This window comes from Pristiophorus japonicus, unplaced genomic scaffold (assembly GCF_044704955.1).
Source record: "Pristiophorus japonicus isolate sPriJap1 unplaced genomic scaffold, sPriJap1.hap1 HAP1_SCAFFOLD_476, whole genome shotgun sequence".
Lineage (NCBI taxonomy): Eukaryota > Metazoa > Chordata > Chondrichthyes > Pristiophoridae > Pristiophorus > Pristiophorus japonicus.
The window spans coordinates 213,270-241,267 of record NW_027254381.1 but is presented as its reverse complement, the minus strand read 5'-3'; the positions used below and the strand labels follow the sequence as shown (position 1 = coordinate 241,267).

The following is a 27,998-nucleotide window of genomic DNA, read 5'->3' as shown; positions in this document are numbered from 1 at the left end:
TTTCTAATTGGACATTTTATTCAGTAGAAACTTTCACACACGATTGCAGATTTTGTACCAAAGATCAATTTAGGATTCAAGTAAAAGTTCATAATTTTATTGCAAACTAACTTTCTGTTGTGAGTCGCTGAATTGAGGGGAAAGATTACACACAGCGTTTCTTAAATGGACACTGCAGCCCCGAGAACACAATCAGCAATATTTCCAGAATATTAAAGTCCAGCCCAGTTATCGGGTTATTATCAGCAGAAACAAACCCCAACTGTCAGAATGAACATGGTTCAGTCAGGATGTGATTAACAGCAGTAATAACAGCAGATACCAACCCCTGCAGTCACTTGTGAACTCGCTGGTGTGTCAGCAGGTGGGATGACGTAGTGAATCCTTTCCCACACTCAGAGCAGGTGAATGGCCTCTCCCCAGTGTGAACTCGTTGGTGTGTCAGCAGTTTGGTTGACGCAGTGAATCGCTTCCCACACTCAGAGCAGGTGAATGGCCTCTCCCCAGTGTGAACTCGCTGGTGTATCAGCAGGGTGGATGACCGAATGAATCCCTTCCCACACTCAGAGCAGGTGAATGGCCTCTCCCCAGTGTGAACTCGCTGGTGTATCAGCAGGTAGGATGACTGAATGAATCCCTTCCCACACTCAGAGCAGGTGAATGGCCTCTCCCCAGTGTGAACTCGCTGGTGTCTCAGCAGGTCGGCTGAACATGTGAATCCCTTCCCACACTCAGAGCAGGTGAACGGTCTCTCCCCGGTGTGAACTCGCTGATGAGCTATAAGTTGGGATGACCCAGTGTATCCCTTCCCACACTCTGAGCAGGTGAACGGCCTCTCCCCAGTGTGACTGCGTCGATGAATTTCCAGCTTAGACGGTGATCTGAATACCTTCCCACAGTCACCACATTTCCACGGTTTCTCCATGGTGCGGGTATCCTTGAGACTCTCCGTGGTCGGACGATGGGTTGAAGCCTCGCGCACGCACACAACACGTTTACAGTTTCTTCGCGCTGTGAATGGTGCGATGATTTTTCAGGCTGTTTAATTGGTTAAAGCTCTTTCCACAGGCAGTGCACTGGAACACTCACTCGGGTGTGTGTGTCTCGGTGCTTTTCCAGTCACACTGATGTTTGAAATCTTTTCCCACAGACAGAACAGACAAACATTTCTCCTTCCACTTTCAAAGGCCGATGATATTCAGGTCCTGATGAATCGATTGACTCCGTCAGATCTTGACGTGATGTTTGGTTTGTGTTTCCTGTCTGAAAATCTCCCCTTCTAATATTCTGTAAAAGGAGGTAATAAAACTCATCGCTGTCAGTACAAGACAGAAATTCAGGATAGACACAACTAGTTTCCATGGAACATTCTTTCCTCTCTTGTTCTTCCAAAGCTGTAAATCCCTATCCCACACATTGTCCCTCCTGCTGTGCTGAAATCCAAACCCATCGCACATTTCTACACTGTTTCTCCTCCACTCCCAGTTTTCACCACCAATTCTGGCTGGGTTCAGTTCTACACTCACTGGTTCCCATCCCTCTCCACCCCTGAAGGTGCTGACTCTGGCTGGGTTCAATTCTACACTCACTGGTTCCCATCCCTCTCCTCCCCTGAAGGTGCTGACTCTGGCTGGGTTCAGGTCTACACTCACTGGTTCCCCTCCCCCTCCTCCCCTGAAGGTGCTGACTCTGGCTGGGTTCAATTCTACACTCACTGGTTCTCCTCCCTCTCCACCCCTGAAGGTGCTGACTCTGGCTGGGTTCAGTTCTACACTCACTGGTTCCTCTCCCTCTCCACCCCTGAAGGTGCTGACTATGGCTGGGCCCAGTTCCACATTCACTGGTTTCCCTCCCTTTCTTCCCCTAAAAGTGCTGACTCTGGCTTTGAGGAACAAGGTGAATGAAGAGGAACCAGTGGATGTGGTGTATTTGGACTTCCAGAAGGTATTTGACAAGGTGCCACATAAAAGGTTACCGCACAAGATAATAGTTCATGGGGTTGGGGGTAATATATTCGCATGGATAGGATTGGTTAACTAACAGAAAACAGAGATTCGGGATAAATTCTCGGTTTGGCAATCAGTAACTAGTGGGGTGCTGCAGGAATCAGTGTTGGGCCCCCAACTATTTACAATCTAGATTAATGAATTGGATGAAGGGATCGAGTGTAATGTAGCCAAGATGGGAGGAAATGTAATGTGCGAGGAGGACACAAAAAACCTGCAAAATGACATAGACAGGCTAAGTGAGTGGGCAAAAATTTGGCAGATGGCGTATAATGTTGGAAAGTGTGAGGTTATGCACTTTGGCAGAAAAAAATTCGAAGAGCATGTTATTATTTAAATGGAGAAAAATTTGCAGTACAGCGGGACCTGGGGAGTCCTGCTGCATGAAACACAAAAGGTAAGTATGCAGGTACAGCAAGTGAACAGGAAGGCCAATGGAATCTTGGCCTTTATTGCAAAGGAGATGTTGTATAAAAGCAGGGATGTCTTGCTACAGTTATACGGGGTATTGGTGAGGCCACACCTAGAATACTGCATACAGTTTTGGTTTCCATATCTAAGAAAGGATATACTTGCTTTGGAGACAGTTCAGAGAAGGTTCACAAGGTTGATTCCGGAGATGAGGGGGTTGACTTATGAGGAAAGGTTGAGAAGGTTGGGCCTCTACTCATTGGAATTCAGACGAATGAGAGGTGATTTTATCGAAACGTATAAGATTATGAGGGAGCTTGACAAGGTGGATGCAGAGAGGGTGTTTCCACTGATAGGGGAGACTAGAACTAGAGGGCATAATCTTAGAATAAGGGGCCGCCCATTTAAAACTGAGATGAGGAGGAATGTCGTCCCTCAAAGGGTTGTAAATCTGTGCAATTTGCTGCTTCAGAGAGCTGTGGAAGCTGGCTCATTGAATAAATTTAAGACAGAGAGAGACAATTTCTTAATCGATAAGGGAATAAGGGTTTATGGGGAGCAGAGAGAGAAGTGGACCTGAGTCCATGATCGGCTCAACCATGATCGTATTAAATGGTGGAGCAGACTCGAGGGGCCGTATGACCTACTTCTTCTTATGTTCTTATGCAGACTCTGGCTGGGTTCAGTTGTACACTCACTGGTTCCCCTCCCTCCCCTCCCCTGATGGTGCTGACTCTGGCTGGGTTCAGTTCTACACTCACTGGTTCCCCTCCCTCTCCCTCCCCTGATGGTGGTGATTCTGGCTGGGTTCAGTTCTGCAATCACACGTTTCCCACTCTCTGCTCCCCTGATGGTGCTGACTCTGGCTGGGTTCAGTTCTTCAATCAAATGTTCACCACTCTCTGCTCCCTTGATGGTGCTGACTCTGACTGGGTTCAGTTCTACAATAACTGGTTTCCTCTCTCTCTCCTCCTCTGAAGTGCTGGCTATCTTAGATCTGGTCCTGTGTAATGAGATAGGATTAATAAACAATCTCCGAATAAAGGAGCCCCTTGGAATGAGTAATCATAGCGTGGTTGAATTTTAAATTCAGATAGAGAGTGAGAAATTTGGATCTCAAACCAGAGTTCTAAGCTTAAATGATGGAGACTACATAGGTATGAGGGCAGATTGGGCAAAAGTGGACTGGGAAAATAGATTAAAGTGTAGGATGGTTAAAGTGTAGGGCCAAATTACAGCAAAATTCTAAAGGGGCAAAGTGTGTTAAAAACACAAGCCTGAAAGCTCTGTGCCTCAATGCGAGGAGTATTCGGAATAAGGTGGACGAATTAACTGCACAGATAGCTGTTAACCGATATGATGTAATTGGCATCACGGAGACATGGCTCCAGGGTGACCAAGGCTTGGAACTCACCATCCAGGGGTATTCAACATTCAGGAAGGATAGACAGAATGGAAAAGGAGGTGGGGTGGCATTGCTGGTTAAAGAGGAAACTAATGCAATAGTAAGGAAGGACATTAGCTTGGATGATGTGGAATCAGTATGGATGGAGCTACGGAATACCAAAGGGCAGAAAACGCGAGTGGGAGTTGTGTACAGACCACCAAACAGTAGTAGTGAGGTTGGGGACAGCATCAATTAAGAAATTAGGGATGCGTGCAATAAAGGTACAGCAGTTATCATGGGCGATTTTAATCTACATATTGATTGGGCTAACCAAACTGGTAGCAATGCGGTGGAGGAGGATTTCCTGGTGTGTATTAGAGATCGTTTTCTGGACCAATATGTCGAGGAACCAACTAGAGGGCTGGCCATCCTAGACTGGGTGATGTGTAATGAGAGAGGACTAATTAGCAATCTTGTTATGCGAGGCCCCTTAGGGATGAGTGACCATAATATGGTAGAATTCTTTATTAAGATGGAGAGTGAAACATAATTAAGGTGAAGATAGGCACATTTTTGAGCGATAAGGGAGTAAAAGGTTATGGGGAGCGGACGGGGAATTGGAACCTAATCCATGATCGGATAAGCCATGATCTTATTGAATGGGGAGCAGGCTCAAGGGGCCAAATGGCCTACACCTGCTCCTATTTCTTATGTTCTCGACAGTTTCCCCTCCACTCCCAGTTTTCACCATCGATTCTGGCTCAGTTCAGTTCTACACTCACTGGTTCCCCTCCCCTGAAGGTGCTGACTCTGTCTGGGTTCAGTTCTACACTCACTGGTTTCCCTCCCCTGAAGGTGCTGACTCTGGCTGGGTTCAGTTCCAGACACTGACATCATTCACATTGTTCCTGCACCAACATGGCCGCGCATGCGCTTTGCTACTCACTGAATATAGAGGGCAGACCGTTGAAACTGACTTCCTACACCAAAATGTCCGCCGTTAGCCTGGGCCTGTGGCCGGGAGAAAGCCCCGAAGCTGCAACCGCCGATATTCCGGTTATTATTTCGGGCTTGCGGCGGGCACCGGTTGTTTATGAAGCCTCTCCGGCTCCCCGCTGGTTCATTACTCCGCTCTGTACCGATGAAAAGGACACTTCTGAGGAACCTACCCAAAACATACTGCCTCCGCCATTACCCGCACCACACATGCTCCAAAGCCCCTCCCCCGCCCCCCCAGGACCCGCGCCTGCGCACTGAGCTCCTGTAGTCTGGGTGCAGCACATTCTTCCCCGCGGGGCATGCTGAGTACATAAGACCATGAGAAATAGGAGCAGGAGTGGGCCACCCGGACCCCCGGGCCTGCTCCCCATTCAATAAGATCATGGCTGATCTGATCATAGAGTCAGCTCCACTTCCCTGCCCGCTCCCCAGAGCCCTTTACTCCCTTATCGCTCAAAAATTTGTCCATCTCCGCCTTAAATATATTCAATGAACCAGCCTCCACTGCTCTCTAGGGCAGAGAATTCCACAGATTTACAACCCTCTGAGAAAAGAAATTCCTCGTCATCTCAGTTTTAAATGGGTTGAGGAGAAAGGCTACATTTGTGAATAGAACAGGATTTACTGTGATTTCACTGGGCACTGTACCATGTTCATTCTGGCAGCTCTTGTTCGTTTCTGATGAACTTAATAACCCCTATACCTGAGCTGGAATTTAAAACCCTGTCTAAATATTGAATAAATTATCTGTGTTTCAAACACAGTGTTTCGAATATTTGATTGCTCCGTGATCACAGGAGACCAAGTGATGTTCCATTTTAGTGCTTTTTCTTAATCTAACTTATATCACTTCTCACCTAGTTTGCCTTCTATCATATCAACCCCCAGACTTGTTCTGTTTAAGGTCCTACAAGACGAATTTGTGGAGCTAGGAGCTAAATTAAAAAGTAGGACCTCAAAGGTATTAATCTCAGGATTGCTATCAATGCCACGTGCTAGTCAGAGTAGGAAGCACAGGATAGCTCAGATGAATACATGGCTTGAGCAGTGGTGCAGAAGGGAGGGATTCAAATTCCTGGGATATTGGAACCAGTTCTGGGGGAGGTGGGACCAGTACAATTGATCTGCACATGGGAGGGACCGGAACCAATGTCCTAGGGGGAGTGTTTGCTAGTGCTGTTGGGGAGGGGTTAGACTAATATGGCAGGGGGATGGGAACCTATGCAGGGAGACAGAGGGAAGTAGAATGGGGGCAGAAGCAAACCCATTGTAAATGTCAACAATTGTAATTAAGTGCTGTTCACAGTGCAGTGTCATTTATTTAGAATTTTGTACATCAACAACAATACCAGGAATTAGTGAGTGTAGATGAACAGAGTAGAATGCAGAAGTAGAAAGAAAAAAAGTAAAAGTGAGGGCAGAGAAACCCAAGACAAAAAGCAAAAAGGGCCACATTACAGCAAAATTCTAAAGGGGCAAAGTGTGTTAAATAGACAAACCTGAAGGCTCTGTGCCTCAATGCGAGGAGTATTCGTAATAAGCTGGAGGAATTAACTGCACAGATAGCTGTTAACGGATATGATGTAATTAGCATCACAGAGACATGGCTCCAGGGTGACCAAGGCTGGGAACTCAACATCCAGGGGTATTCAACATTCAGGAAGGATAGACAGAATGGAAAAGGAGATGGGGTGGCGTTGCTGGTTAAAGAGGAAATTCGTGCAATAGTAAGGAAGGACATTAGCTTGGATGATGTGGAATCAGTATGGGTGGAGCTATGGAATACCAAAGGGCAGAAAACCCTAGTGGGAATTATGTACAAACCACCAAACAATAGTATTGAGGTTGGGGATAGCATCAAATAAGAAATTAGGGATGCGTGCAACAAAGATACAGCAGTTATCATGGGCGACTTTAATCTGCATATTGATTGGGCTAACCAAACTGGTAACAATGCGGTGGAAGAGGATTTCCTGGAGTCTTTTACGGATGGTTTTCGAGACCAATATGTCGAGGAACCAATTAGAGGGCTGTCCATTCTAGACTGGATGATGTGTAATAACAAAGGACTAATTAGCACTCTTATTTGTGAGGCCCTTTGAGGAAGAGTGACCATAATATGGTAGAATTCTTCATTAAGATGGAGAGTGACACTGTTAATTCAGAGACTAGGGTCCTGAACTTAGGAAAGGTAACTTCGATGGTATGAGACATGAATTGGCTAGAATAGACTGGTGAATGAGACTTAAAGGGTTGACGGTGGCTTGGCAATGGCAAACATTTAAAGATCACATGGATGAACTTCAACAATTGTACATCCCTGTCTGGAGTAAAAATAAAATGGGGAAAGTGGCTCAACCGTGGCTAACAAGGTAAATTAAGTATAGTGTTCAATCCAAGGAAGAGGCATATCAACTGGTCAGATAAAACAGCAAATCTGAGGACTGGGAGAATTTTATAATTCAGCAGAGGAGAACAAAGGGTTTAATTAGGAGGCGGAAAATAGAGTTTGAGAGGAAGCTTGCTGGGAACATAAAAACCGGCTGCAAAAGCTTCTATAGATATGTGAAGAGAAAAAGATTAGTGAAGACAAACGTAGGTCCCTTGCAGTCAGATTCAGGTGAATTTATAATGGGGAACAAAGAAATGGCAGACCAGTTGAACAAATACTTTGGTTCTGTCTTCACGAAGAAAGACACCAATAACCTTCCGGAAATATGAGTGGACCGAGGTTCTAGTGAGAAGGAGGAGCTGAAGGAAATCCTTATTAGGCGGGAAATTGTGTTAGGGAAATTGATGGGATTGAAGGCCGATAAATTCCCGGGGCCTGATCGTCTGCATCCCAGAGTACTTAAGGAAATGGCCCTAGAAATAGTGGATGCATTGGTGATCATTTTCCAACCGTCCATCGACTCTGGATCAGTTCATATTGGCTGGAGGGTTGCTAATGTAACGGCACTTTTTTAAAAAGGAGGGAGAGAGAAAACGGGTAATTATAGACCAGTTAGCCTGACATCAGTAGTGGGAAAAATGTTGGAATCAATTATTAAAGATGAAATAACAGCGCATTTGGAAAGCAGTGACAGGATCAGTTCAAGTCAGCATGGATTTATGAAAGGGAAATCATGCTTGACAAATCTTCTAGAATTTTTTCAGGATAGTAGATGCGGTGTATTTGGACTTTCAAAAGGCTTTTGACAAGGTCCCACACAAGAGATTGGTTTGCAAAATCAAAGCACATGGTATTGGGGGTAATGTACTGACGTGGATAGAGAACTGGTTGGCAGACAGGAAGGAGAGAGTCGGGATAAACGGGTCCTTTTCAGAATGGCAGGCAGTGACTAGTGGAATGGTTCAGTGCTGGGACCCCAGCTATTTACAATATACATTAATGATTTATGTGAAGGAATTGAGTGTACTATCTCCAAGTTTGCAGATGACACTAAGCTGGGTGGCGGTGTGAGCTGTGAGGAGGACGTTAAGAGGCTGCAGGGTGACTTGGACAGGTTAGGTGAGTGGGCAAACTCATTGCAGATGCAGTATAATGTGGATAAATGTGAGCTTATCCACTTTGGTGGAAAAAATATGAAGGCAGAATATTATCTAAATGGCGGCAGATTAGGAAAGGGGAGTTACAACGAGACCTGGGTATCATGGTACATCAGCCATTGAAAGTTGGCGTGCGGTACAGCAGATGGTGAAGAAGGCAAATGGTATGTGGGCGTTCATATCTAGCGGATTTGAGTACAGGAGCAGGGAGGTCTTACTGCAGTTGTACAGGGCCTTCGTGAGGCCTCACCTGGAATATTGTGTTCAGTTTTGGTTCCTAATCTGAGGAAGGACGTTCTTGCTATTGAGGGATTGCAGCGAAGGTTCACCAGACTGATTCCCGGGATGGCAGGACTGACATATGAGGAGAGACTGGATCGACTGGGCCTTTATTCACTGGAGTTTAGAAGAAATTAAAAACCAATGCGTATAAGGTGGCCAAGGTTAGTGGGAAACTAGAAGATTGGGAAATTTTTAAACAACAGCAAAGAATGACTAAGAAAGCAATAAAGAAAGGAAAGATAGATTACGAAAGTAAACTTGCGCAAAACATAAAAACAGATAGTAAAAGCTTTTACCGATATATAAAACGGAAGAGAGTGACTAAAGTAAATGTTGGTCCCTTAGAAGATGAGAAGGGGGATTTAATAATGGGAAATGTGGAGATGGCTGAGAACTTAAACAATTATTTTGCTTCGGTCATCACAGTGGAAGACACAAAAACCATGCCAAAAATTGCTGGTCACAGGAATGTGGGAAGGGAGGACCTTGAGACAATCACTGTCGCTAGGGAGGTAGTGCTGGACAGGCTAATGGGACTCAAGGTAGACAAGTCCCCTGGTCCTGATGAAATGCATCCCAGGGTATTAAAAGAGATGGCAGAAGTTATAGCAGATGCATTCGTTATAATCTACCAAAATTCTCTGGAGTCTGGGGTGGTACCAGCGGATTGGAAAGCAGCTAATGTAACGCCTCTGTTTAAAAAAGGGGGCAGACAAAAGGCTGGTTAGTTTAACATTTGTAGTGGGGAAAATGCTTGAAGCTATCATTAAGGAAGAAACAGCAGGACATCTAGATAGGAATAGTGCAATCAAGCAGACGCAACATGGATTCATGAAGGAGAAATCATGTTTAACTAATTTACTGGAATTCTTTGAGGATATAATGAGCATGGTGGATAGAGGTGTACCGATGGATGTGATGTATTTAGATTTCCAAAAGGTATTCGATAAGGTGCCACACAAAAGGTTACTGCTGAAGATAAAGGTACGTGGAATCAGAGGAAATGTATTAGCATGGATAGAGAATTGGCTGGCTAACAGAAAACAGAGAGTCGGGATAAATGGGTCCTTTTCGGGTTGGAAATCAGTGGTTAGTGGTGTGCCACAGGGATCAGTGCTGGGACCACAACTGTTTACAATATACATAAGTGACCTGGAAGAGGGGACAGAATGTAGTGTAATAACATTTGCAGATGACACAAAGATTAGTGGGAAAGCTGGTTGTGTGGAGGACACAGAGAGGCTGCAAAGAGATTTAGATAGGTTAAGCGAATGGGCTAAGGTTTGGCAGATGGAATACAATGTCGGAAAATGTGAGGTCATCCACCTTGGGGAAAAAAACCGTAAAAGCGAATATTATTTGAATGGGTAGAAATTACAACATGCTGCGGTGCAGAGGGACCTGGGGGTCCTTGTGCATGAACTCTTTTGGGGGAAACGAAAACATTAAATCGTGGCCCCCCGATCTGGGGGACGCACCAAACATTTACAAGGCCCTTTTTTTTTGTTTTTTGTATTTTTTTTGTTTGTTTTTTTAAAAAGTTTTTTTTGGGCACTAAAATCATATTTTTTTCTCCAAGTGCCCCCTATAAAAGGGGAGGGGGACACTAAAAACACCGGCAATTAAAACAAATTAAACTTTAAAATATAAAATCAAATAAAAATTTGGTTGCCGGGCGTGATGATGCACTCCAGTCCCTCCAGTGCCCACCTCTCGCGGAAGGCCGCGAGCATACCAGTGGACACCGCGTGCTCCATCTCCAAGGACACCCTGGCACGGATGTATGCGCAGAAGAGAGGCAGGCAGTCAGGTTGAACGACCCCCTCGACCGCCCGCTGCCTGGACCGGCTGATGGCACACTTGGCCGTGCTCAGGAGCAGTCCTATGAGGAGGCCCTCGGACCTACCCGCTCCCCTCCGCACAGGGTGCCCAAAGATCAGGAGTGTGGGACTGAAGTGCAGCCAGAATTTCAGGAGCAGCCCCTTTAAATAATAAAACAGGGGTAATAATAAAACAGGGGCTCCTTGTGCATGAATCCCAAAAAAAAGTTAGTTTGCAGGTGCAGCAGGTAATCAGGAAGGCGAATGGAATGTTGGCCTTCATTGTGAGAGGGATGGAGTACAAAAGCAGGGAGGTCCTGCTGCAACTGTACAGGGTATTGGTGAGGCCGCACCTGGAGTACTGCGTGCAGTTTTGGTCACCTTACTTAAGGAAGGATATACTAGCATTTGAGGGGGTACAGAGATGATTCACTCGGCTGATTCCGGAGAGGAGGGGGTTACCTTATGATGATAGATTGAGTAGAGTGGGTCTTTACTCGTTGGAGTTCAGAAGGATGAGGGGTGATTTTATAGAAACATTTAAAAATAATGAAAGGGATAGACAAGATAGAGGCAGAGAGGTTGTTTCCACTGGTAGGGGAGACTAGAACTAGGGGAGCACAGCCTCAAAATACGAGGGAGCCAATTTAAAACCGAGTTGAGAAGGAATTTCTTCTCCCAGAGGTTGTGATTCTGTGGAATTCCCTGCCCAAGGAAGCAGTTGAGGCTAGTTCATTGAATGTATTCAAATCACAGATAGATAGATTGTTAACCAATAAAGGAATTAAGGGTTATGGGGAGGGGGCGGGTAAGTGGAGCTGAGTCCACGGCCAGATCAGCCATGATCTTTTTGAATCGCGGAGCAGGCTCGAGGGGCTAGATGGCCTACTCCTGTTCCTAATTCTTATGTTCTTATGTTCTTATGTACGCTCGTTTGAGACACTACTTCCTCACCCTCAATCTGTATTACAAATTCAACCATACTGTGATCACTCATTCCGAAAGGATCTTTTACTTGGAGATCGTTTATTATTCCTGTCTCATTACACAGGAGCACATCCAAGATAGCTTGCTCCCTTGTAGGTTCTGTAACATACTGTTCTAAGAAACAATCCCGTATGCATTCTATGAATTCCTCCTCAAGGCTACCCTGTGCGATTTGATTTGACCAATCGATATGTAGGTTAAAATCCCCCATGATTACTGCCATTCCTTTTTCACATGCCTCAATTATTCCCTTGATTATTGTCCGCCCCACCGTGAAGTTATTATTTGGGGGCCTATAAACTTTTCCCCCTTATTATCTCTAATCTCCACCCACAATGATTCAACATTTTGTTCATTAGAGCCAATATCGTCTCTCACAACTGCCCTGATATTATCCTTTATTAACAGAGCTACCCCACCTCCTTTCCCTTCTTGTCTATCTTTCCGAATCGTCAGATACCCCTGTATGTTTAATTCTCAGTCTTGGCCACCCTGCAACCACTCTATCTAATCTGTCTGGATCCCTCATGATTTTGAACACCTCTATCAATTCTGCTCTCAACCTTCTCTGCTCAAAGAAGAACAACCCCAGCTTCTCCAGTCTATCCACGTAACTGAAGTCCCTCATCTCATGAATCATTCTTGTAAATCTTTTCTGCACCCTCTCTAAGGCCTTCACATCATAATGTGCGGTGACCAGAATTGGACACACTGCTCCAGTTGAGGCTGAACCAGTGTTTTACAAAGGTTCATCATAACCTCCTTGCTTTTGTCTGCCTCACCTCTGTGATGCCCAGGATCCTGTAAGTTTTTTAACTGCTTTCTCAACCTTTTCTGCCACCTTCAGCGATTTGTGCGCGTAAACCCACAGTTCTCACTGTTCATGCACCCCCTTTAGGATTGTACCCTTTAGTTTATATTGCCTCTCCTCATTTATTTATTCATGCTTCTCTAATTTTATTTCTTAACTCAAATTCACGGCCTTAATTTATTACTTCCTCTGCGCCCGTCAACTTAATCTGGCAGCATAATGTTGGCGAGTGTTAATTGATTGCCCTGGGAACCAACAGGAAGAGAGCTCAGAGATCGGTGGTGTTATGCTCATAATAAAGTAATTCAACTGAGTACTGTAGACAATGAGTAAGTGTGACCTTAGCTCCTTTATTCAGACTCCAGAGTGTTGGTACAGTGTGGGAGGCCAGCATATATACAGTGCTCCAAAGGGATGCTGGGATCCAACAGGTAAGCCCTCTGGTGGCAGTATTATACAGGTTGCCTGGGGTTGCATACATGACATCACTCCCTCCCAAAGTCAATAGTACTCTTATTTACAGGGTGAGACGATTTGGGGTTTTTCGCTCCCTTGTCGATAGACTCGGTAGAAATGCGGGTGTGAGTGAGTTGGTTGGTTCTTCGCTGGGCTGCTGGACAGCTGGACAGCTGGCCTTGCTGGGCTGCTGGGGATGGTGAGTTCAGTTTCGTGGTCAACCGTGTGTATGTTGGAGGGTCGATGTTGGTGGTGTCCTCATCGGGTTGCTCGTGGCTGTTTGTGAATCACAGTTTGATTTGATCCAAAGCCTTTTTGAATATTAGTCCATTGGCAAGTTTGACCTGAAACACCCTAATCTCTTCTTTGGCTATGACAGTGCCAGCAAGCCATTTGGGACCATATCCATAACCGAGTACAAATACAGGGTCATTGATTCAATATCACGTGACAAGTTTGCGCGATCATGGTACATGTTTTATTGATGCCACCTGTCTTCGATGTGATCATGGAGATCAGGGTGGACAAGAGAGAGCCTTGTTTTGAGCGCCCTTTTCATGAGCAGCTCGGCTGGAGGAACCCCGGTGAGCGAGTGGGGTCTGGTGCAGTAGCTGAGCAGGACTCGGGTGAGGCGGGTTTGCAGGGAACCTTCCAACACGCATTTCAAGCTTTGCTTGATGGTCTGGACTGCACATTCTGCCTGACCATTGAATGTGGGCTTGAACGGGACAGATGTGAAGTGCTTGATCCTATTGCGGGTCATGAATTCCTTGAATTCAGCACTGATGAAGTATGGCCCATTGTCACTGATAAGGACATCGGGCAGGCCATGTGTGGCAAACATGGCTCGTAGGTTTTCGATGTGGCAGTGGGAACATGCTTACAGACATTATTACACATTCAATCCATTTTGAATAAGCATCCACAACAACCAAAAACAGGAATGGCCGCAAAGTCAACGTGGATCCTCGACCACGGTTTGGAGTGCCATGACCACAAACTTAGCGGTGCCTCTCTGGGTGCATTACTCAGTTGAGAGCAACTGTTGCATTGGCGCATGCACAACTTTAAGTCTACCTTGATGCCGGGCCACCACACATGGGATCTGGCTATAGCTTTCATCATTATTATCCCTGGATGGGTACTGTGTAGGTCACGTATGAACGTTTCCCTGACAGGGGGATGGGAACCTATGCACAGAGACAGAGGGAAATAAAATGGGGGCAGAAGCAAAAGATAGAAAGGAGAATAGTAAAAGTGGAGGGCAGAGAAACCCAAGGCAAAAATCAAAAAGGGCCATATTACAGCAAAATTCTAAAGGGGCAAAGAGTGTTAAAAAGACAAGCCTGAAGGCTCTGTGCCTCAATACGAGGAGTATTTGTAATAAGGTGGATGAATTAACTGCGCAGGCAGCTATTAAAGATTATGATATAATTGGGATTACGGAGACATAGCTCCAGGGTGACCAAGGCAGGGAACTCAACATCCAGGGGTATTCAACATTCAGGAAGGATAGACAGAAAGGAAAAGGAGGTGGGGTAGCGTTGTTAGTTAAAGAGGAAATTAACGCAACAGTAAGAAAGGACATTAGCTTGGATGATGTGGAATCTGTATGGGTAGAGCTGCGGAATATCAAAGGGCAGAAAACGCTAGTGGGAGTTGTGGACAGACCACCAAACAATAGTAGTGAGGTTCGGAATGGCATCAAGCAAGAAATTAGCGATATAGCAGTTATCATGGGTGACTTTAATCTACATCTAGATTGGGTTAACCAAGGTGGTAGCAATGCGGTGGAGCAGGATTTCCTGGAGTGTATGAGGGATGGCTTTCCAGTTCAATATGTCGAGGAACCAACTGGAGAGTTGGCCATAATAGACTGGGTGTTGTGTAATGAGAGAGGATTAATTAGCAATCTTGTTGTGCGAGGCCCCCTGGGGAAGAGTGAACATAATATGGTAGAATTCTTTATTAAGATGGAGAGTGACAGGGTTAATTCAGAGACTAGTGTCCCGAACTTAAGGAAAGGTAACTTCAATGGTATGAGACGTGAATCGGCTAGGATAGACTGGCAAATAATACTTAAAGGGTTGACAGTGGATAGGCAATGGCAGACATTTATAGATTACATGGATGAATTTCAACAATTGTACTTCCCTGTCTGGAGTAAAAAATAAAAAGGGGAAGGTAGCTCAACCGTGGCTAACAAGGGAAATTAGGGACAATGTTAAATCCAAGGAAGAGGCATATAAATTGACCAGAAAAAGCAGCAAATCTGAGGACTGGGAGAAATTTAGAATGCAGCAGAGGAGGTCAAAGGGTCTAATTAGGAGGGGAAAATAAAGTATGAGAGGAAGCTTGCAGAGAACATTTAAACTGACTGCAAAAGCTTTTATAGATATGTGAAGAGAAAAAGATTAGTGAAGACCAACGTAGGTCCTTTGCAGACAGAATCTGGTGAATTTATATGGGAAACAAAGAAATGGCAGACCAATTGAACAAATACTTTGGTTCTGCCTTCACTAAGGAAGACACAAATAACCTTCCGGAAATACTAGGGATTCGAGGGTCTAGCAAAAAGGAGGAACTGAAGGAAATCCTTATTAGTCAGGAAATTGTGTTTGGGAAATTGATGGGATTGACGGCCGATAAATCTCAAGGGGCTGATAGGCTGCATCCCAGAGTATTTAAGGCCCGAGAAATAGTGAATGCATTGGTGATCATTTCCCAACATTCTATTGTCTCTGGATCAGTTCCTATGGACTAGAGGGTAGCTAAGTAACACCACTTTTTAAAAAAGGAGGGAGAGAGAAAACAGGGAATTCTAGACTGGTTAGCCTTACATCGGTGGTGGGGAAAATGTTGGAATCAATTATTAAAGATGAAATAGCAGCGCATTTGGAAAGCAGTGACAGGATCGGTCCAAGTCAGCATGGATTTATGAAAGGGAAATCATGCTTGACAAATCTTCTAGAATTTTTAGAGGATGTAACTAGTAGAGTGGACACAGTGGATGTGGTGTATGTGGACTTGCAAAAGGCTTTTGCCAAGGTCCCACACAAGAGATTAGTGTGCAAAATTAAAGCACATGGTATTGGGTTTAATGTATTGACGTGGATAGAGAACTGGTTGGCAGACAGGAAGCAGAGAGTCGGAATAAACGGGTCCTTTTCAGAATGGCAGGCAGTGACTAGTGGAGTGCCGCAGGGCTCAGTGCTGGAACCCCAGCTATTTACAATATACATCAATAATTTAGATGAGGGCATTGAGTATAATATCGCCAAGTTTGCAGATGACACTAAGCTGGGTGGCGGTGTGAGCTGTGAGGAGGATGCTAAGAAACTGCAGGGTGACTTGGACAGGTTAGGTGAGTGGGCAAATGCATGGGAGATGCAGTATAATGTGGATAAATGTGAGGTTATCCACTTTGGTGGCAAAAACAGGAAGGCAGAATATTATCTGAATGGTGACAGATTAGGAAAAGGGGAGGTGCAATGAGAAATGGGTGTCATGGTACATCAGTCATTGAAGTTTGGCATGCAGGTACAGCAGGTAGTGAAGGTGGCAAATGGCATGTTGGCCTTCATAGCTAGAGGATTTGAGTATAGGAGCAGGGAGGTCTTACTGCAGTTGTACAGGGCCTTGCTGACGCCACACCTGGAATATTGTGTTAGTTTTGGTCTCCAAATCTGAGGAAGGACGTTCTTGCTATTGAGGGAGTGCAGCGAAGGTTCACCAGACTGATTCCCGGGATGGCAGGACTGACATATCAAGAAAGACTGGATCAACTGGGCTTGTATCCACTGGAGTTTAGAAGAATGAGAGGGGGTCTCATGGAAACATATAAAATTCTGATGGGACTGGACAAGTTCGAGGCAGGAAGAATTTTCCCGTTGCTGGGGAGTTCTAGAACCAGGGGTCACAGTCTAAGAATAAGGGGTAAGCCATTTAGGACCGAGCTGAGGAGAAACCTCTTCACTCAGAGAATTGTGAACCTGTGGAATTCTCTACCGCAGAAAGTTGTTGAGTCCAGTTCGTTAGATATATTCAAAAAGGAGTTAGATATGGTCCTTACGGCCAAAGGGATCAAGGGGTATGGAGAGAAAGCGGAAAGGGGTACTGAGGTTGAATGATTAGCCATGATCTTATTGAATGGCGGTGCAGGCTCGAAGGGCCATTTGGCCTGCTCTGCATCTAATTTCTATGTTTCTATGATTCTTGGGCAAAACCACGAGATTACCCCACAAAAGAAAGTGCACCTGTATGGACATTTCGTCTTTGCTCCATTGGAACTGCTTGATCTTTCATGCATTTCCGCTGGGACGCTGGACCAGCTCCCATGGAGGACACAGTTTTTTTACAAGGGATAGTAAAGGATCCTGGCTGGTTTAGATCCTGATCTGGCAGGCTGGAACGGGTGCCTTTTCGTTTGCAAATGCATCCATCACCAAGAGCAAGTCTGCAGGCTGTGCCATTTCCACCCCGGTGGTGGGCAATGGTAGCCGACTGAGAGCATCAGCGCATTTCTCTGCCTGGTCTGTGGTGGATTACATAGTTGTATGCAGCCAGCATGAGCGCCCATGTTTGGATGCGGGCAGAGGCATTGGTACTAATCCCTTTGCTCTCTGAGAATAGCGATATGGGCGGCTTATGATCAGTTTCCAGCTCAAACATGAGACCAAACATGAGATACTGGTGCATTTTTTTCACCCCGTAAACGCATGCCAGAGCTTCTTTTTCAATCATGCTATAGGCCCTTTTGGCCTTGGACAAGCTCCTGGACGCATAGGCGACTGGTAGCAATGTTCCCGATGTGTTAGCTTGTTGTAACACACACCGGATCCTGTATGAAGACACATCGCAAGCTAGCACTAAACGTTTACATGGGTTATACAAGACAAGCAGTTTGTTGGAACATAACAGATTTCTGGCTTTCTCAAAAGCAGCCTCTTGTGATTTCCCCCATATCCAGTTGTCTCCCTTGCGTAGTACATGTAGGGGTTCTAGCAAGGTGCTTAAACCGGGTAGGAAATTACCAAAATAGTTGAGGAGTCCCCGGAACGACCTCAGCTCTGTCACGTTCTGTGGTCTCGGCATGTTCTTGATGGCTCTTCTGTCTTGGTGTCGGTTGGTCTGATGCCGTCTGCCGCGGTTCTTCTCCCTAAGAACTCGACCTCTGGTGCCAGGAAAACACACTTCACGCATTTCAACCCGAGTCCCTCGCAATCTAGCCGACTTAGAACCTCTTCCAGGTTCTGCAAGTGTTCGATGGTGTCCCGACCTATGACCAGTATGTTGTCCTAGAAAACAACGGTGTGCAGAACCGACTGTGGCAGACTCTCCATGTTCCTTTGGAAAATTGCCGCGGCCGATCGAATCCCAAATGGGCACCTATTGTAGATGAACAGACCTTTGTGCGTGTTGATGCAGGTGAGGCCTTTTGAAGATTCCACCAGCTCCTGCATCATGTAAGCCAGGTTCAACTTGGTGAATGTCTTTCCTCCAGCCAGAGTCGCAAATAGGTCATCTGCCTTAGATAGTGGGTACTGGTCCTGCAGCGAAAAACAGTTAATCATTACTTTATAGTACCCACAAATTCTGACCGTGCTGTCACCTTTTAGAACTGGAACAATAGGACCGGCCCACTCATTGAACTCCATCGGCGCGATGATGCCTTCTCACTGCAGCCTGTCCAGCTCAATTTCCACTTTCTCTCACATCATATATGGTACCGCCCATGCCTTGTGTGTACCAGGAACCAAGTGGATCTGCACCTGTGACCCCGAGGAACTGCTGATGCCTGGCTGAAACAATGACGGGAACTTGCTCAGAACCTGGGCACGAGGTGTTGTCGATGGATGAGAATGCTCGGATACTGTCCCAATTCCAATGGATTTTTCCCAGCCAGCTTCTGCCGAACAGTGTGAGGCTATCTCCTGGTACAATTCATAGTGGGAGTTCATGCACTACTCCATCATAGGAGACTTTTACTGCTGCGCTGTCAATTACAGGGATGAGCTCTTTAGTGTAAGTTTTTACCTTGGTATGAACGGAGCTAAGCTTGGGCCTGTGTGCCTTGTTGCACCACAGCCTGTCGAAGGCCTTTTTGCTCATGATAGACTGCCTCGCACCCTTGTCCAGTTCTATGGATACTGGAATTCCGTCCAGTTAAACTTTTAGCATGATCGGTGGTGAAGGTGTATACCCTGTACACTCGTGCCTCCTCGGTTCGAGTCTCTAGTTCAGCCTGATCCGCCATGGATCTGTTCTCCTCTGCAACGTGGTGGTTTACAGGATTTGCAGCTCATCTGCACATTCGCTGGAGGTGTCCCATTGTTCCACAGCCTTTGCACACATAGTGTTTGAAGCGGCATTGATGGGCTCGATGATCACCTCCACAGCACCAACAAGGTGTTAACTGCCTCGAATTAATGGTTGATGGTGGGCTCTGGGTCATCTGAGGTCATGCAGCTGCCGGCGTTTACGTTCTGTCATATGCATTTCTGCCTGAAAACGATGTTACTTTGTGTACAGTACTTGCTGAAACCTCTTTATGCTGTGAAATATGTTTGGTGTTATCGCTGGTGGACATAAATGCCTGGGCTATCATAGAAACATAGAAAATAGGTGCAGGAGTAGGCCATTCGGCCCTTAGAGCCTGCACCACCATTCAATAAGATCATGGCTGATCATTCCCTCGGTACCCCTTTCCTGCTTTCTCTCCATACCCCTTGATCCCTTTAGCTGTACGGGACGTATCTAACTCCCTCTTGAATATATCCAATGCACAGGCATCAACAACTCTCTGTGGTAGGGAATTCCACAGGTTAACAACTCTCTAAGTGAAGAAGTTTCTCCATATCTCAGTCCTAAATGGCCTGCCCCTTATCCTTAGACTGTGTCCCCTAGTTCTGGACTTCCCCAACATCGGAGTGAGTGAGTAATGAGTGGGAGAGTGAGTGAGTGAGTGATTTGGTGAATGTGAGTGAGTGAGTGGATGGGTGAGTGAGTGGAATGAGTGAGTGGGTGAGTGAGTGGGTGGGTGAGTGTGTGGAGTGAGTGGGTGAGTGAGTAAGTGAGTGGGTGGATGAGTGAGTGAGTGGGAATGAGTAGGTGAGTTAGTGGCTTTGCTCAGATTCGGTGTTTCAACAGTCAACAGTTTGCGAAGGATAACCTCATGGCCAATGTCAAGCACAAAAAAGTCTCTTAGCATTTGCTCAAGGAATCCATCGAATTTGCAATGTCCTGCAAGGCACCTTAGTTCGGCGACGTAGCTCGTCACTTCCTGGCTTTCAGACTGCTGACACGTGTAGAATCGATACCTCGCCATCAGAACGCTATCCTTCAGATTTAGGTGCTTTCGGACCAGCGTACACAGTTCTTCATAGGATTTGGTTGTTGGTTCCATCGGTGCGAGAAGATTCTTCATGAGGCCACATAGGTTGATGCCCCGCAGACGGTGAGGAGGATCGCCCTTCGTTTGGCAGTGTTCTTATCCCCTTCCAGCTCGTTGACTACAAAGCATTGGTCCATTCGCTCCACGAAGGCCTCCTAATCGTCCCCTTCTGAGAATTTCTCCAGGATACCAACAGTTCTCTTCATTTAAGCGTGGTTGTTCGTTATCTCATCGCCAATTGTTATGCTCATAATAAAGTAATGCAACTGAGTACTGTAGACAATGAGTAAATGTGATCTTAGCTCCTTTATGCAGACTCCATCCAGAATGCTGGTACAGCGTGGGAGGCCTGCTTATATACAGTGCTCCCAAGGGATGCTGGGATCCCTTGGGACTCCAACAGGTAAGCCCTCTGGTGGCAGAATTATACAGGTTGCCTGGGGTTGCATACATGACATAGAAAATAGGTGCAGGAGTCGGCCATTCGGCCCTTCGAGCCTGCACCGCCACTCAACGAGTTCATGGCTGAACATGCAACTTCAATACCCCATTCTGCTATAGCAACATAGAAAATAGGTGCAGGAGTAGGCCATGACAGGTGGGCCAAGGCAGCAGCGTGTTCTGCAGCCAATCGAGGTGCTTGAGGGTTGGAGCCTGAGTCGGGCTGTCAGGTGAGTCAGTGTGAAGCCCTCTTAAAGAATTTATCTTTTAACAGTTAAATCGAGGTTTGTTTTCTCAACATAACAGTTTAACATTTGTCAATATCTTGTTTCCCAAGAGTTCCTATTATGAGTTCCAGACACTTCAGTGCCAAGTGGAATAGATGTTGAAAAGATCATTCATTTCCCTCTTACCATGTCACTGTTACTTAAAGGGACAGAGATTGATTTCCCCTCATTATTCAGTCGTAATAGTTAAAGTAACATCCTTCCTATTGGTAGTGAGTCACATTCTGTGCTGGAGGAATAGCTGGCGGCTTCAGCCTTTAAAATACTCCTCCACTTGTTGAAATCCCTCCAAAGCCTCACCCCTGCCTATCTCTGTAACCTCCTCCAGCCCAGCAACCCTCTTAATAGGTTGGGTTTGTTTTCTTTGGAACAGAGGAGGTTGAGGGGAGACCTTATTGAGGTGTATAAAATTGAGAGGGGCCTAGATAGAGTGCATAGGAAGGACCTATTTCCGTTCGCAGAGGGGTCAACAACCAGGGGGCATAGATTTAAAGTAATTGGTAGGAGGATTAGAGGGGAAATTTCTTCACCTAGAGGGTGGTGTGGGGTCTGGTACTCACTGCCTGAAAGGTTGGTAGAGACAGAAACCTTCACCACATTTAAAAAATACTTGGATGTGTACTTGAAGTACTATAACCTACATGGTTACGGACTAAGAGCTGGAAAGTGGGATTAGGCTGGATAGCTCTCTGTCAGCCTGTGCAGACACGATGGGCCTAAATGGCCTCCTTCCGTGCTGTAAATTTCTATGCTTCTATAATGAGAAACAATTTACAGTGTCGGGGGTCAATGTTGCTGTTAGTTAAAGGTACAGAGATTGATTTACCCTCATTATGCATCTTTAGTCGTTAAACAAAAATCTTTCCTGTTAGCAGTGAGTCACATTCTGCACTGGGAGAGACAGCTGGTGGCTTCAACCTTTAAAATACTCCTTGTCCAAATCCCACCAAGGCCTCGCCCCTCACTATCTCTGTAACCTCCTCCAGCCCACCAACTCTCTTAATAAGGAGAAACAATTTTCAGTGTCAGAAGGTTCGGTAACCAGAGGACACCCATTTAAGGTGATTGGCAAATGAACCAGATGTTACATGAGGGGGAAAAATTAAGCAGCCAGATGTTATGGCCTGGAATGCACTGCCTGTAAGGGTGATGGAAGCAGATTCACGTTACTTTCAAAAGAGATAAATATTTGAGTTGGAAAGATTTGCAGGGTTATGAGGCAAGAGCAGCGGAGTGGCTTGCATCCTCGTGTCTTAAGAGAAGTAGCGGCAGGTATAGTGGATGCACTGGTTGTAATTTATCAAAATTCCCTGGATTCTGGGTAGGTCCCAGCAGATTGGAAAACTGCAAATGTAATGCCCCTATTTAAAAAAGGAGGCAGACAAAAAGCGGGAAACTAGTTAGCCTAACATCTGTGGTTGGGAAAGTGTTGGAGTCCATTATTAAAGAAGCAGTAGCAGGACATTTGGAAAAGCAAAATTCGGTCAAGCAGAGTCAGCATCGATTTATGAAGGGGAAGTCATGTTTGACAAATTTGATGCAATTCTTTGAGGATGTAATGAACAGGGTGGATAAAGGGGAACCAGTGGATCAGGTGCATTTCGACTTCCAGAAGGCATTTGACAAGTTGCCACATAAAAGGTTACTGCACAAGGTAAAAGTTCATGGGGTTGGGGGTAATATATCAGCATGGATAGAGGATTGGCTAACTAACAGAGAACAGAGAGTCGGGATAAATGGGTCATTCTCTGGTTGGCAATCAGTAACTAGTGGGGTGCCGCAGGTATCAGTGTTGGGGCCTCAACTATTTACAATTTATATTAATTACTTGGATGAAGGGACTGAGTGTAACGTAGCCAAATTTGCTGATGATACAAAGATGGGTGAGAAAGCAAGTTGAAAGGAGGACACATATAAACTACAAAGGGATATAGATAGGCTCAATGAGCTGGCAAAAATCTGGCAGATGGACTATAATGTGGTAAAATGTCAAGTTATCCCCTTTGGTGGGAAAAATAAAAAAATAAATTATTTAAATGGGGACTATTACAAAATGCTGTAGTACAGATGGATCTGGGGGTTCTTGTACATGAAACTAAAAACGTTTGCATGCAGGTACAGCAAGTGATCAGGAAGGCAAATGCAATGCTGGCCTTTATTGCAAGGGGGATGGAGTATAAAAGTAGGGAAGTCCTGCTACAACTGTACAGGGCGTTGGTAAGACCACACCTGGAGTACTGTGCACAGTTTTGGTCTGGATTGTCTCTATTCCCGTGCCAAGGGGATTGCTACACCAGACGGGAGGGGCAACATTTGGGGACACGGATTCCCCACCAATTCCCATTCCCCTTCTTTCTGGAGGATAATGGAGGGGCCACTGTGTGTAATGTGCAAGTCAGTAAGAATTGTCAGCAAGCTTTTTCTAATTGGAGATTTTATTCAGTGGAAACTTTCACACACTATTGTAGATTTTGTACCAAAGATCAGTTTAGAATTAAAGTAAAAGTTCATAATTTTATTCCAAACTGAATTTCTGTTGAGAGTCGCTGAATTAAGGGGAAAGGTAACACACAGTGTTTCTTAAATGGACACTGCAGCCCCGAGAACACAATCAGCAATATATCCAGAATATTAAAGTCCAGCCCAGTTATAGGGTTATTAACATCAGCAGAAACAAACCCCAACTGTCAGAATGAACATGGTTCTGTCAGGATGTGATTAACAGCAGTAATAACAGCAGATTCCAACCCCTGCAGTCACTTGTGAACGCGCTGGTGTTTCAGCAGGTTGGATGACGTACTGCATCCCTTCCCACACACAGAGCAGGTAAACGGCCTCTCCCCAGTGTGAACTCGCATGTGTATCAGCAGGGTGGATGACTGAGTGAATCCCTTCCCTCACCTGCAGCTGCCGACTCTGGCTGGGTTCAGTTCCACACTCACTGGTGCCTCTCCCTCGCCTCCCCTGAAGGTGCTGACTTTGGCTGGGTTCAGTTCTACACTCACCAATTTCTCTCCAATATGTGACCCTTGTGCCCAATCTCCGTGTGAACCTCGACAGTGAGTGTCGACAAGCTATTCCACTGTCCTCACCTGAGGCCTCACACGTGCATTTTCCAGCAGGGTCACTGGACCCTCCTCCCAATGGCTCAGTGGGTACAGGTAACGCCCAGTGTGACTGAGTCATAGGAACAGGAGGGACCCAGGTTTAATCCTGTCTGCATATCCTCACCTTCTAATCCCCTGTGAAAGCTGTTTGCAAAAGTCATCACTGTAAGTAGGAACATAGGAACAGGAATAGGCCATTCAGCCCCTTGAGCCTGTCCCACCATTCAATTAGATTGTGGCTGATCAGTATTTTAACTCTGTCTACCTGCCTTGGTTCCATCGCCATTAATACCCTTGCCTAAGGAAATCTATCTATCTCAGTTTTAGAATTTTCAATTGTCCCAGCCTCAGTTTTATGGGGAACAGAGTTCCAGATTTCCACTCGGCTTTAAGAACATCAGAAATATGATCTTGTTCTTCAGCTCCACTTTTCCACACTATCCTCGTATCCCATGATTCCTTTACTGTCCAAACAGCTCTCTCTCTCAGCCCTGAATATATTCAACGACTCAGCATCCACAGTACTCTGGGGTAGGGAATTCCAAAGATTCACAACCCTCGGACTACAGAAATTTCTCCACATCTCAGTCCTAAATGGCCAACCCCTTATCCTGAGACTTTGACCTCTAGTTCTGGACTCTCGAGCCAAGAGAAACAGCCACTCAGCATTTGTGTGAGGAAGTGCTTCCTAACCTCACCCTGAACGGCCTGGCTCTGATTTTAAGGTTGTGACCCCTTGTTGTGGACTCCTCCTCCAGAGGAAATCGTTTCTCTCCATCCACCCGATCAACTTCTTTAATCATTTAAACACCTCAATTAGATCACCCTTTAATCTTCTATATTCAATGGAATACAAGCCTAGTCTGTGCAACCTGTCCTCATAATTTTTACAGGATTAATAAATGATCTCCTGGTAAAGGATCCACTGGGAAAGAGTGATCATAGCTTGGTTGAATATCAAATTCAGTTGGTGGGTAAGAAAGTTGGATCTCAAACCAGTGTTCTAAGCTTAAATAAAGGAGACTACAAAGGTATGAAGGCAGAGCTGGCTAAAGTGGACAGGGAAAATAGATTTAAAGTGTAACACGGTTGATGAACAGTGGCAGACATTTAAGGAGATATTTCATAGCTCTCAACAAAAATATATTCCAATGAGAGGGAAAGACTTTAACAAATGGGATAACTATCCGTGGCTAACTAAGAAAATAAGGGAGGGTATCAAATTGAAAACAATGTCATACAAAATGGCCAAGATTAGTGGGAGGCTAGAGGATTGGGAAACTTTGAAAAACCAGCAAACAATGACTAAAAACATAATAAAGGGAAGATAGATTAGGAAAGTAAACTAGCAAGAAATCTAAAAACAGAGTTTCTACAGGTATATAAAAAGGAAGAGTGGCTAAAGTAAATGTTCGTCCCTCTAGATTTATTAGCCCCACCCTTTCTCTTTAGGAGAACGTACTTGCTCTGAACCCTCTATCTCCCCCTTGAATGCATCCCACTGCTCGGACACTGATTTACCTTCAAGTAGCTGTTTCCAGTCCACTTTGGCGAAATCACATCTCAGCTGAGTAAAATTAGCTTTTCCCCAGTTGAAAACTTTTATTCCTGGTCCATCTTTGTCCTTTTCCATGGCTACCGTAAATCTGACTGAATTATGATCATCAGCACCAAAGATGCTCTCCCACTGATACCCCTTCCACCTGCCCAAGCTTCATTCCCTAAAACTAAGTCCAGAACCGCCCCCTCTCTTGCTGGGATTGCTACGTACTGGCTAAAAAAGTTCTCCTGAATACATTTTAAAAATTCTGCTCCCTCTATACCATTCACACTAATTCTATCCCAGTTAATATTAGGGTCGTTGAAATCTACGAGTATTACTGCCCTATTGTTTTTGCACCTGTCAGAAATGTGCCTACATATTTGCTCTTCTGTCTCCCTCTGACTCTTTGGGGGTCTATAGTACATCCCCAGCAGTGTGACTGTCCCTTCTTCAGTTCTCCCATGTAGCCTCATTTGATGATCCTTCTGACACGTCATCCCTCCTCACAGCTTTAATTGTTTCTTTAATCAATACTGCAATGCACCCTCCTTTTTTACCCCCATCTCTATCTCGTCTGAAAACCCTGTAACCAGGAATGTTGAGCTGCCATTCCTGCCCTTCTTTTAGCCATTTCTCAGTAATAGCTACAATATCATACTCCCACGTGTCTGTCTGTGCCCTCAGCTCATCTGCCTTATTCCCTAGACTCCTTGCATTGAAGAATATACTATGTTTAACAAATTTTCTGGAGTTCTTTGAGGCTGTAATGAACAGGGTGGATAAGAGGGAACCAGTGGATGTGATGTGTTTGAATTTCCAGAAGGCATTCGATAAGGTGCCACATAAAAGGTTACCACAAGATAAAAGCTCATGGGGTTGGGGGTAATATATTAGCATGGATAGAGGATTGGCTAACTAACAGAAAACAGAGTCGGGATAAATGGTTCATTCTTGGGTTGGCAATCAGTATCGAGTGGGGTGCTGCAGGGAACAGTGCTGGGATCCCAATTATCTACAACCTATATTGAAGAAGAGACCGAGGGTAACGTAGCCAAGTTTGCTGATGATACAAAGATGGGAGGTAAAACAGTGTGGACACAAAAAACCTGTAAAAGGACATAGACAGGCTAAGTGAGTGGGCAAAAGTTTGGCAGATGGAGTATAATGTTGGAAAGTGTGAGGTTATGCACTTTGGCAGAAAAAAATAAAAGAGCAAGTTATTATTTAAATGGAGAAAAATTGCATAGTGCTGCAGTACAGCGGGACCTGGTGCATGAAACACAAAAGGTTAGTATGCAGGTACAGCAAGTGATCAGGAAGGACAATGGAATCTTGGCCTTTATTGCAAAGGGGATGGAGTATAAAAGCAGGGAAGTCTTGCTACAGTTATACAGGGTATTGGTGAGGCCACACCTGAAATATTGCATACAATTTTGGTTTCCATATTTAAGAAAGGATATACTTGCTGTGAAGGCAATTCAGAGAAGGTTCACAATGTTGATTCCAGAGATGAGGGGGTTGACTTTAGAGGAAAGGTTGAGTAGGTTGGGCCTCTACTCATTGGAATTCAGAAGAATGAGAGGTGATCTTATCGAAACGTATAAGATTATGAGGGGGCTTGTCAAGGTGGATGCAGAGAGGATGTTTCCACTGATAGAGGAGACTAGAATTAGGGGGTATGATCTTAGAATAAGGGGCTGCCAATTTAAAATTGAGATGGAGGAATTTCTTCTCTCTGAAGCAGTGAATTCCACAGATTTATAACTGTCTGAGAGCTGTGGAAGCTGGGTCATTGAATAAATTTAAGACAGAGATAGACAGTTTCTTAACTTATAAGGGAATAAGGGATTATGGGGAGCAGGCAGGGAAGTGGACCTGAGTCAATGATTGGATCAGCCATGATCATGTTAAATGGTGGAGCAGGCTCGAGGAATAGCCTACTCCTGCTCCTATTTCTTATGTTCTTATGTAAGGAGAAGTATTCTCAAATTTATGGGGAACTGGGATTTGTCCATAAGAGTAATTGAAGGTATGAGAACTGAAATATTCAAATTAGAAAGGAGAAAATGTGCAAAATGGTGCAGTCGGTAACAGGACATCAATTAGTCTCACCTTATCTTGGAAACGTCAATTATCGACACACTGTGTTGTTTGAAATATCAAAATATTCAACTCCAGCCCAGTTTTCGGGGTTATCAACTTCAGCAGAACAAACCCCAACTGACAGAACAAACACGATTCAGTCAGGATGCGAGTAACACCAGCAATAACAGTAGAATCCTACCCCTGCAGTCAGAATGGATAGAGGATTTGTTAACTAACACAAAACAGATTCAGGATAAATGGGTCATTTTTCGGTTGGCAAACTGTAACTAGTGGGGTGCCGCAGGGATCAGTTCTGGGGCTTCAACAATTTACAATTTATGTTAATGACTTGGATGAAGGGACCGAGTGTAACGTAGCCAAATTTGCTGATGATACAAAGATAGGTGGGAAAAGCAAGTTGTGAGGACACAAAG

At 45.1% G+C, this 27,998-nt stretch overlaps 2 protein-coding genes across 9 annotated transcripts in view; one reads left to right on the top strand and one right to left on the bottom strand.

Annotated features, from left to right (window-relative positions):
* LOC139252680 (zinc finger protein 239-like) lies at positions 1–27,856 on the bottom strand. 2 transcript variants are annotated; one of them, XM_070873461.1, is made up of 3 exons: positions 27,592–27,856; positions 4,751–4,937; positions 1–1,287 (listed from the first exon to the last, which is right to left on the bottom strand). In XM_070873461.1, the coding sequence occupies exon 3, from the start codon at positions 923–925 to the stop codon at positions 335–337; it is 591 nt and encodes a 196-aa protein (XP_070729562.1). In that variant the 5' UTR covers positions 926–1,287; positions 4,751–4,937; positions 27,592–27,856; the 3' UTR covers positions 1–334. The 2 variants fall into 2 exon arrangements, with proteins under 2 accessions (XP_070729562.1, XP_070729561.1); XM_070873460.1 differs by lacking the exon at positions 27,592–27,856 and having other exon boundaries at positions 4,751–4,996.
* The window catches only part of LOC139252676 (zinc finger protein 239-like), a 111,017-nt gene that overhangs the window by 32,277 nt on the left and 50,742 nt on the right, over positions 1–27,998 (top strand). The window lies entirely within an intron of this gene.

Coding starts and splice junctions, on each gene's coding strand:
- LOC139252680 (XM_070873461.1), bottom strand. CDS start 925: ATGGAGAAACCGTGGAAATGTGGTGACTGTGGGAAGGTATTCAGATCA.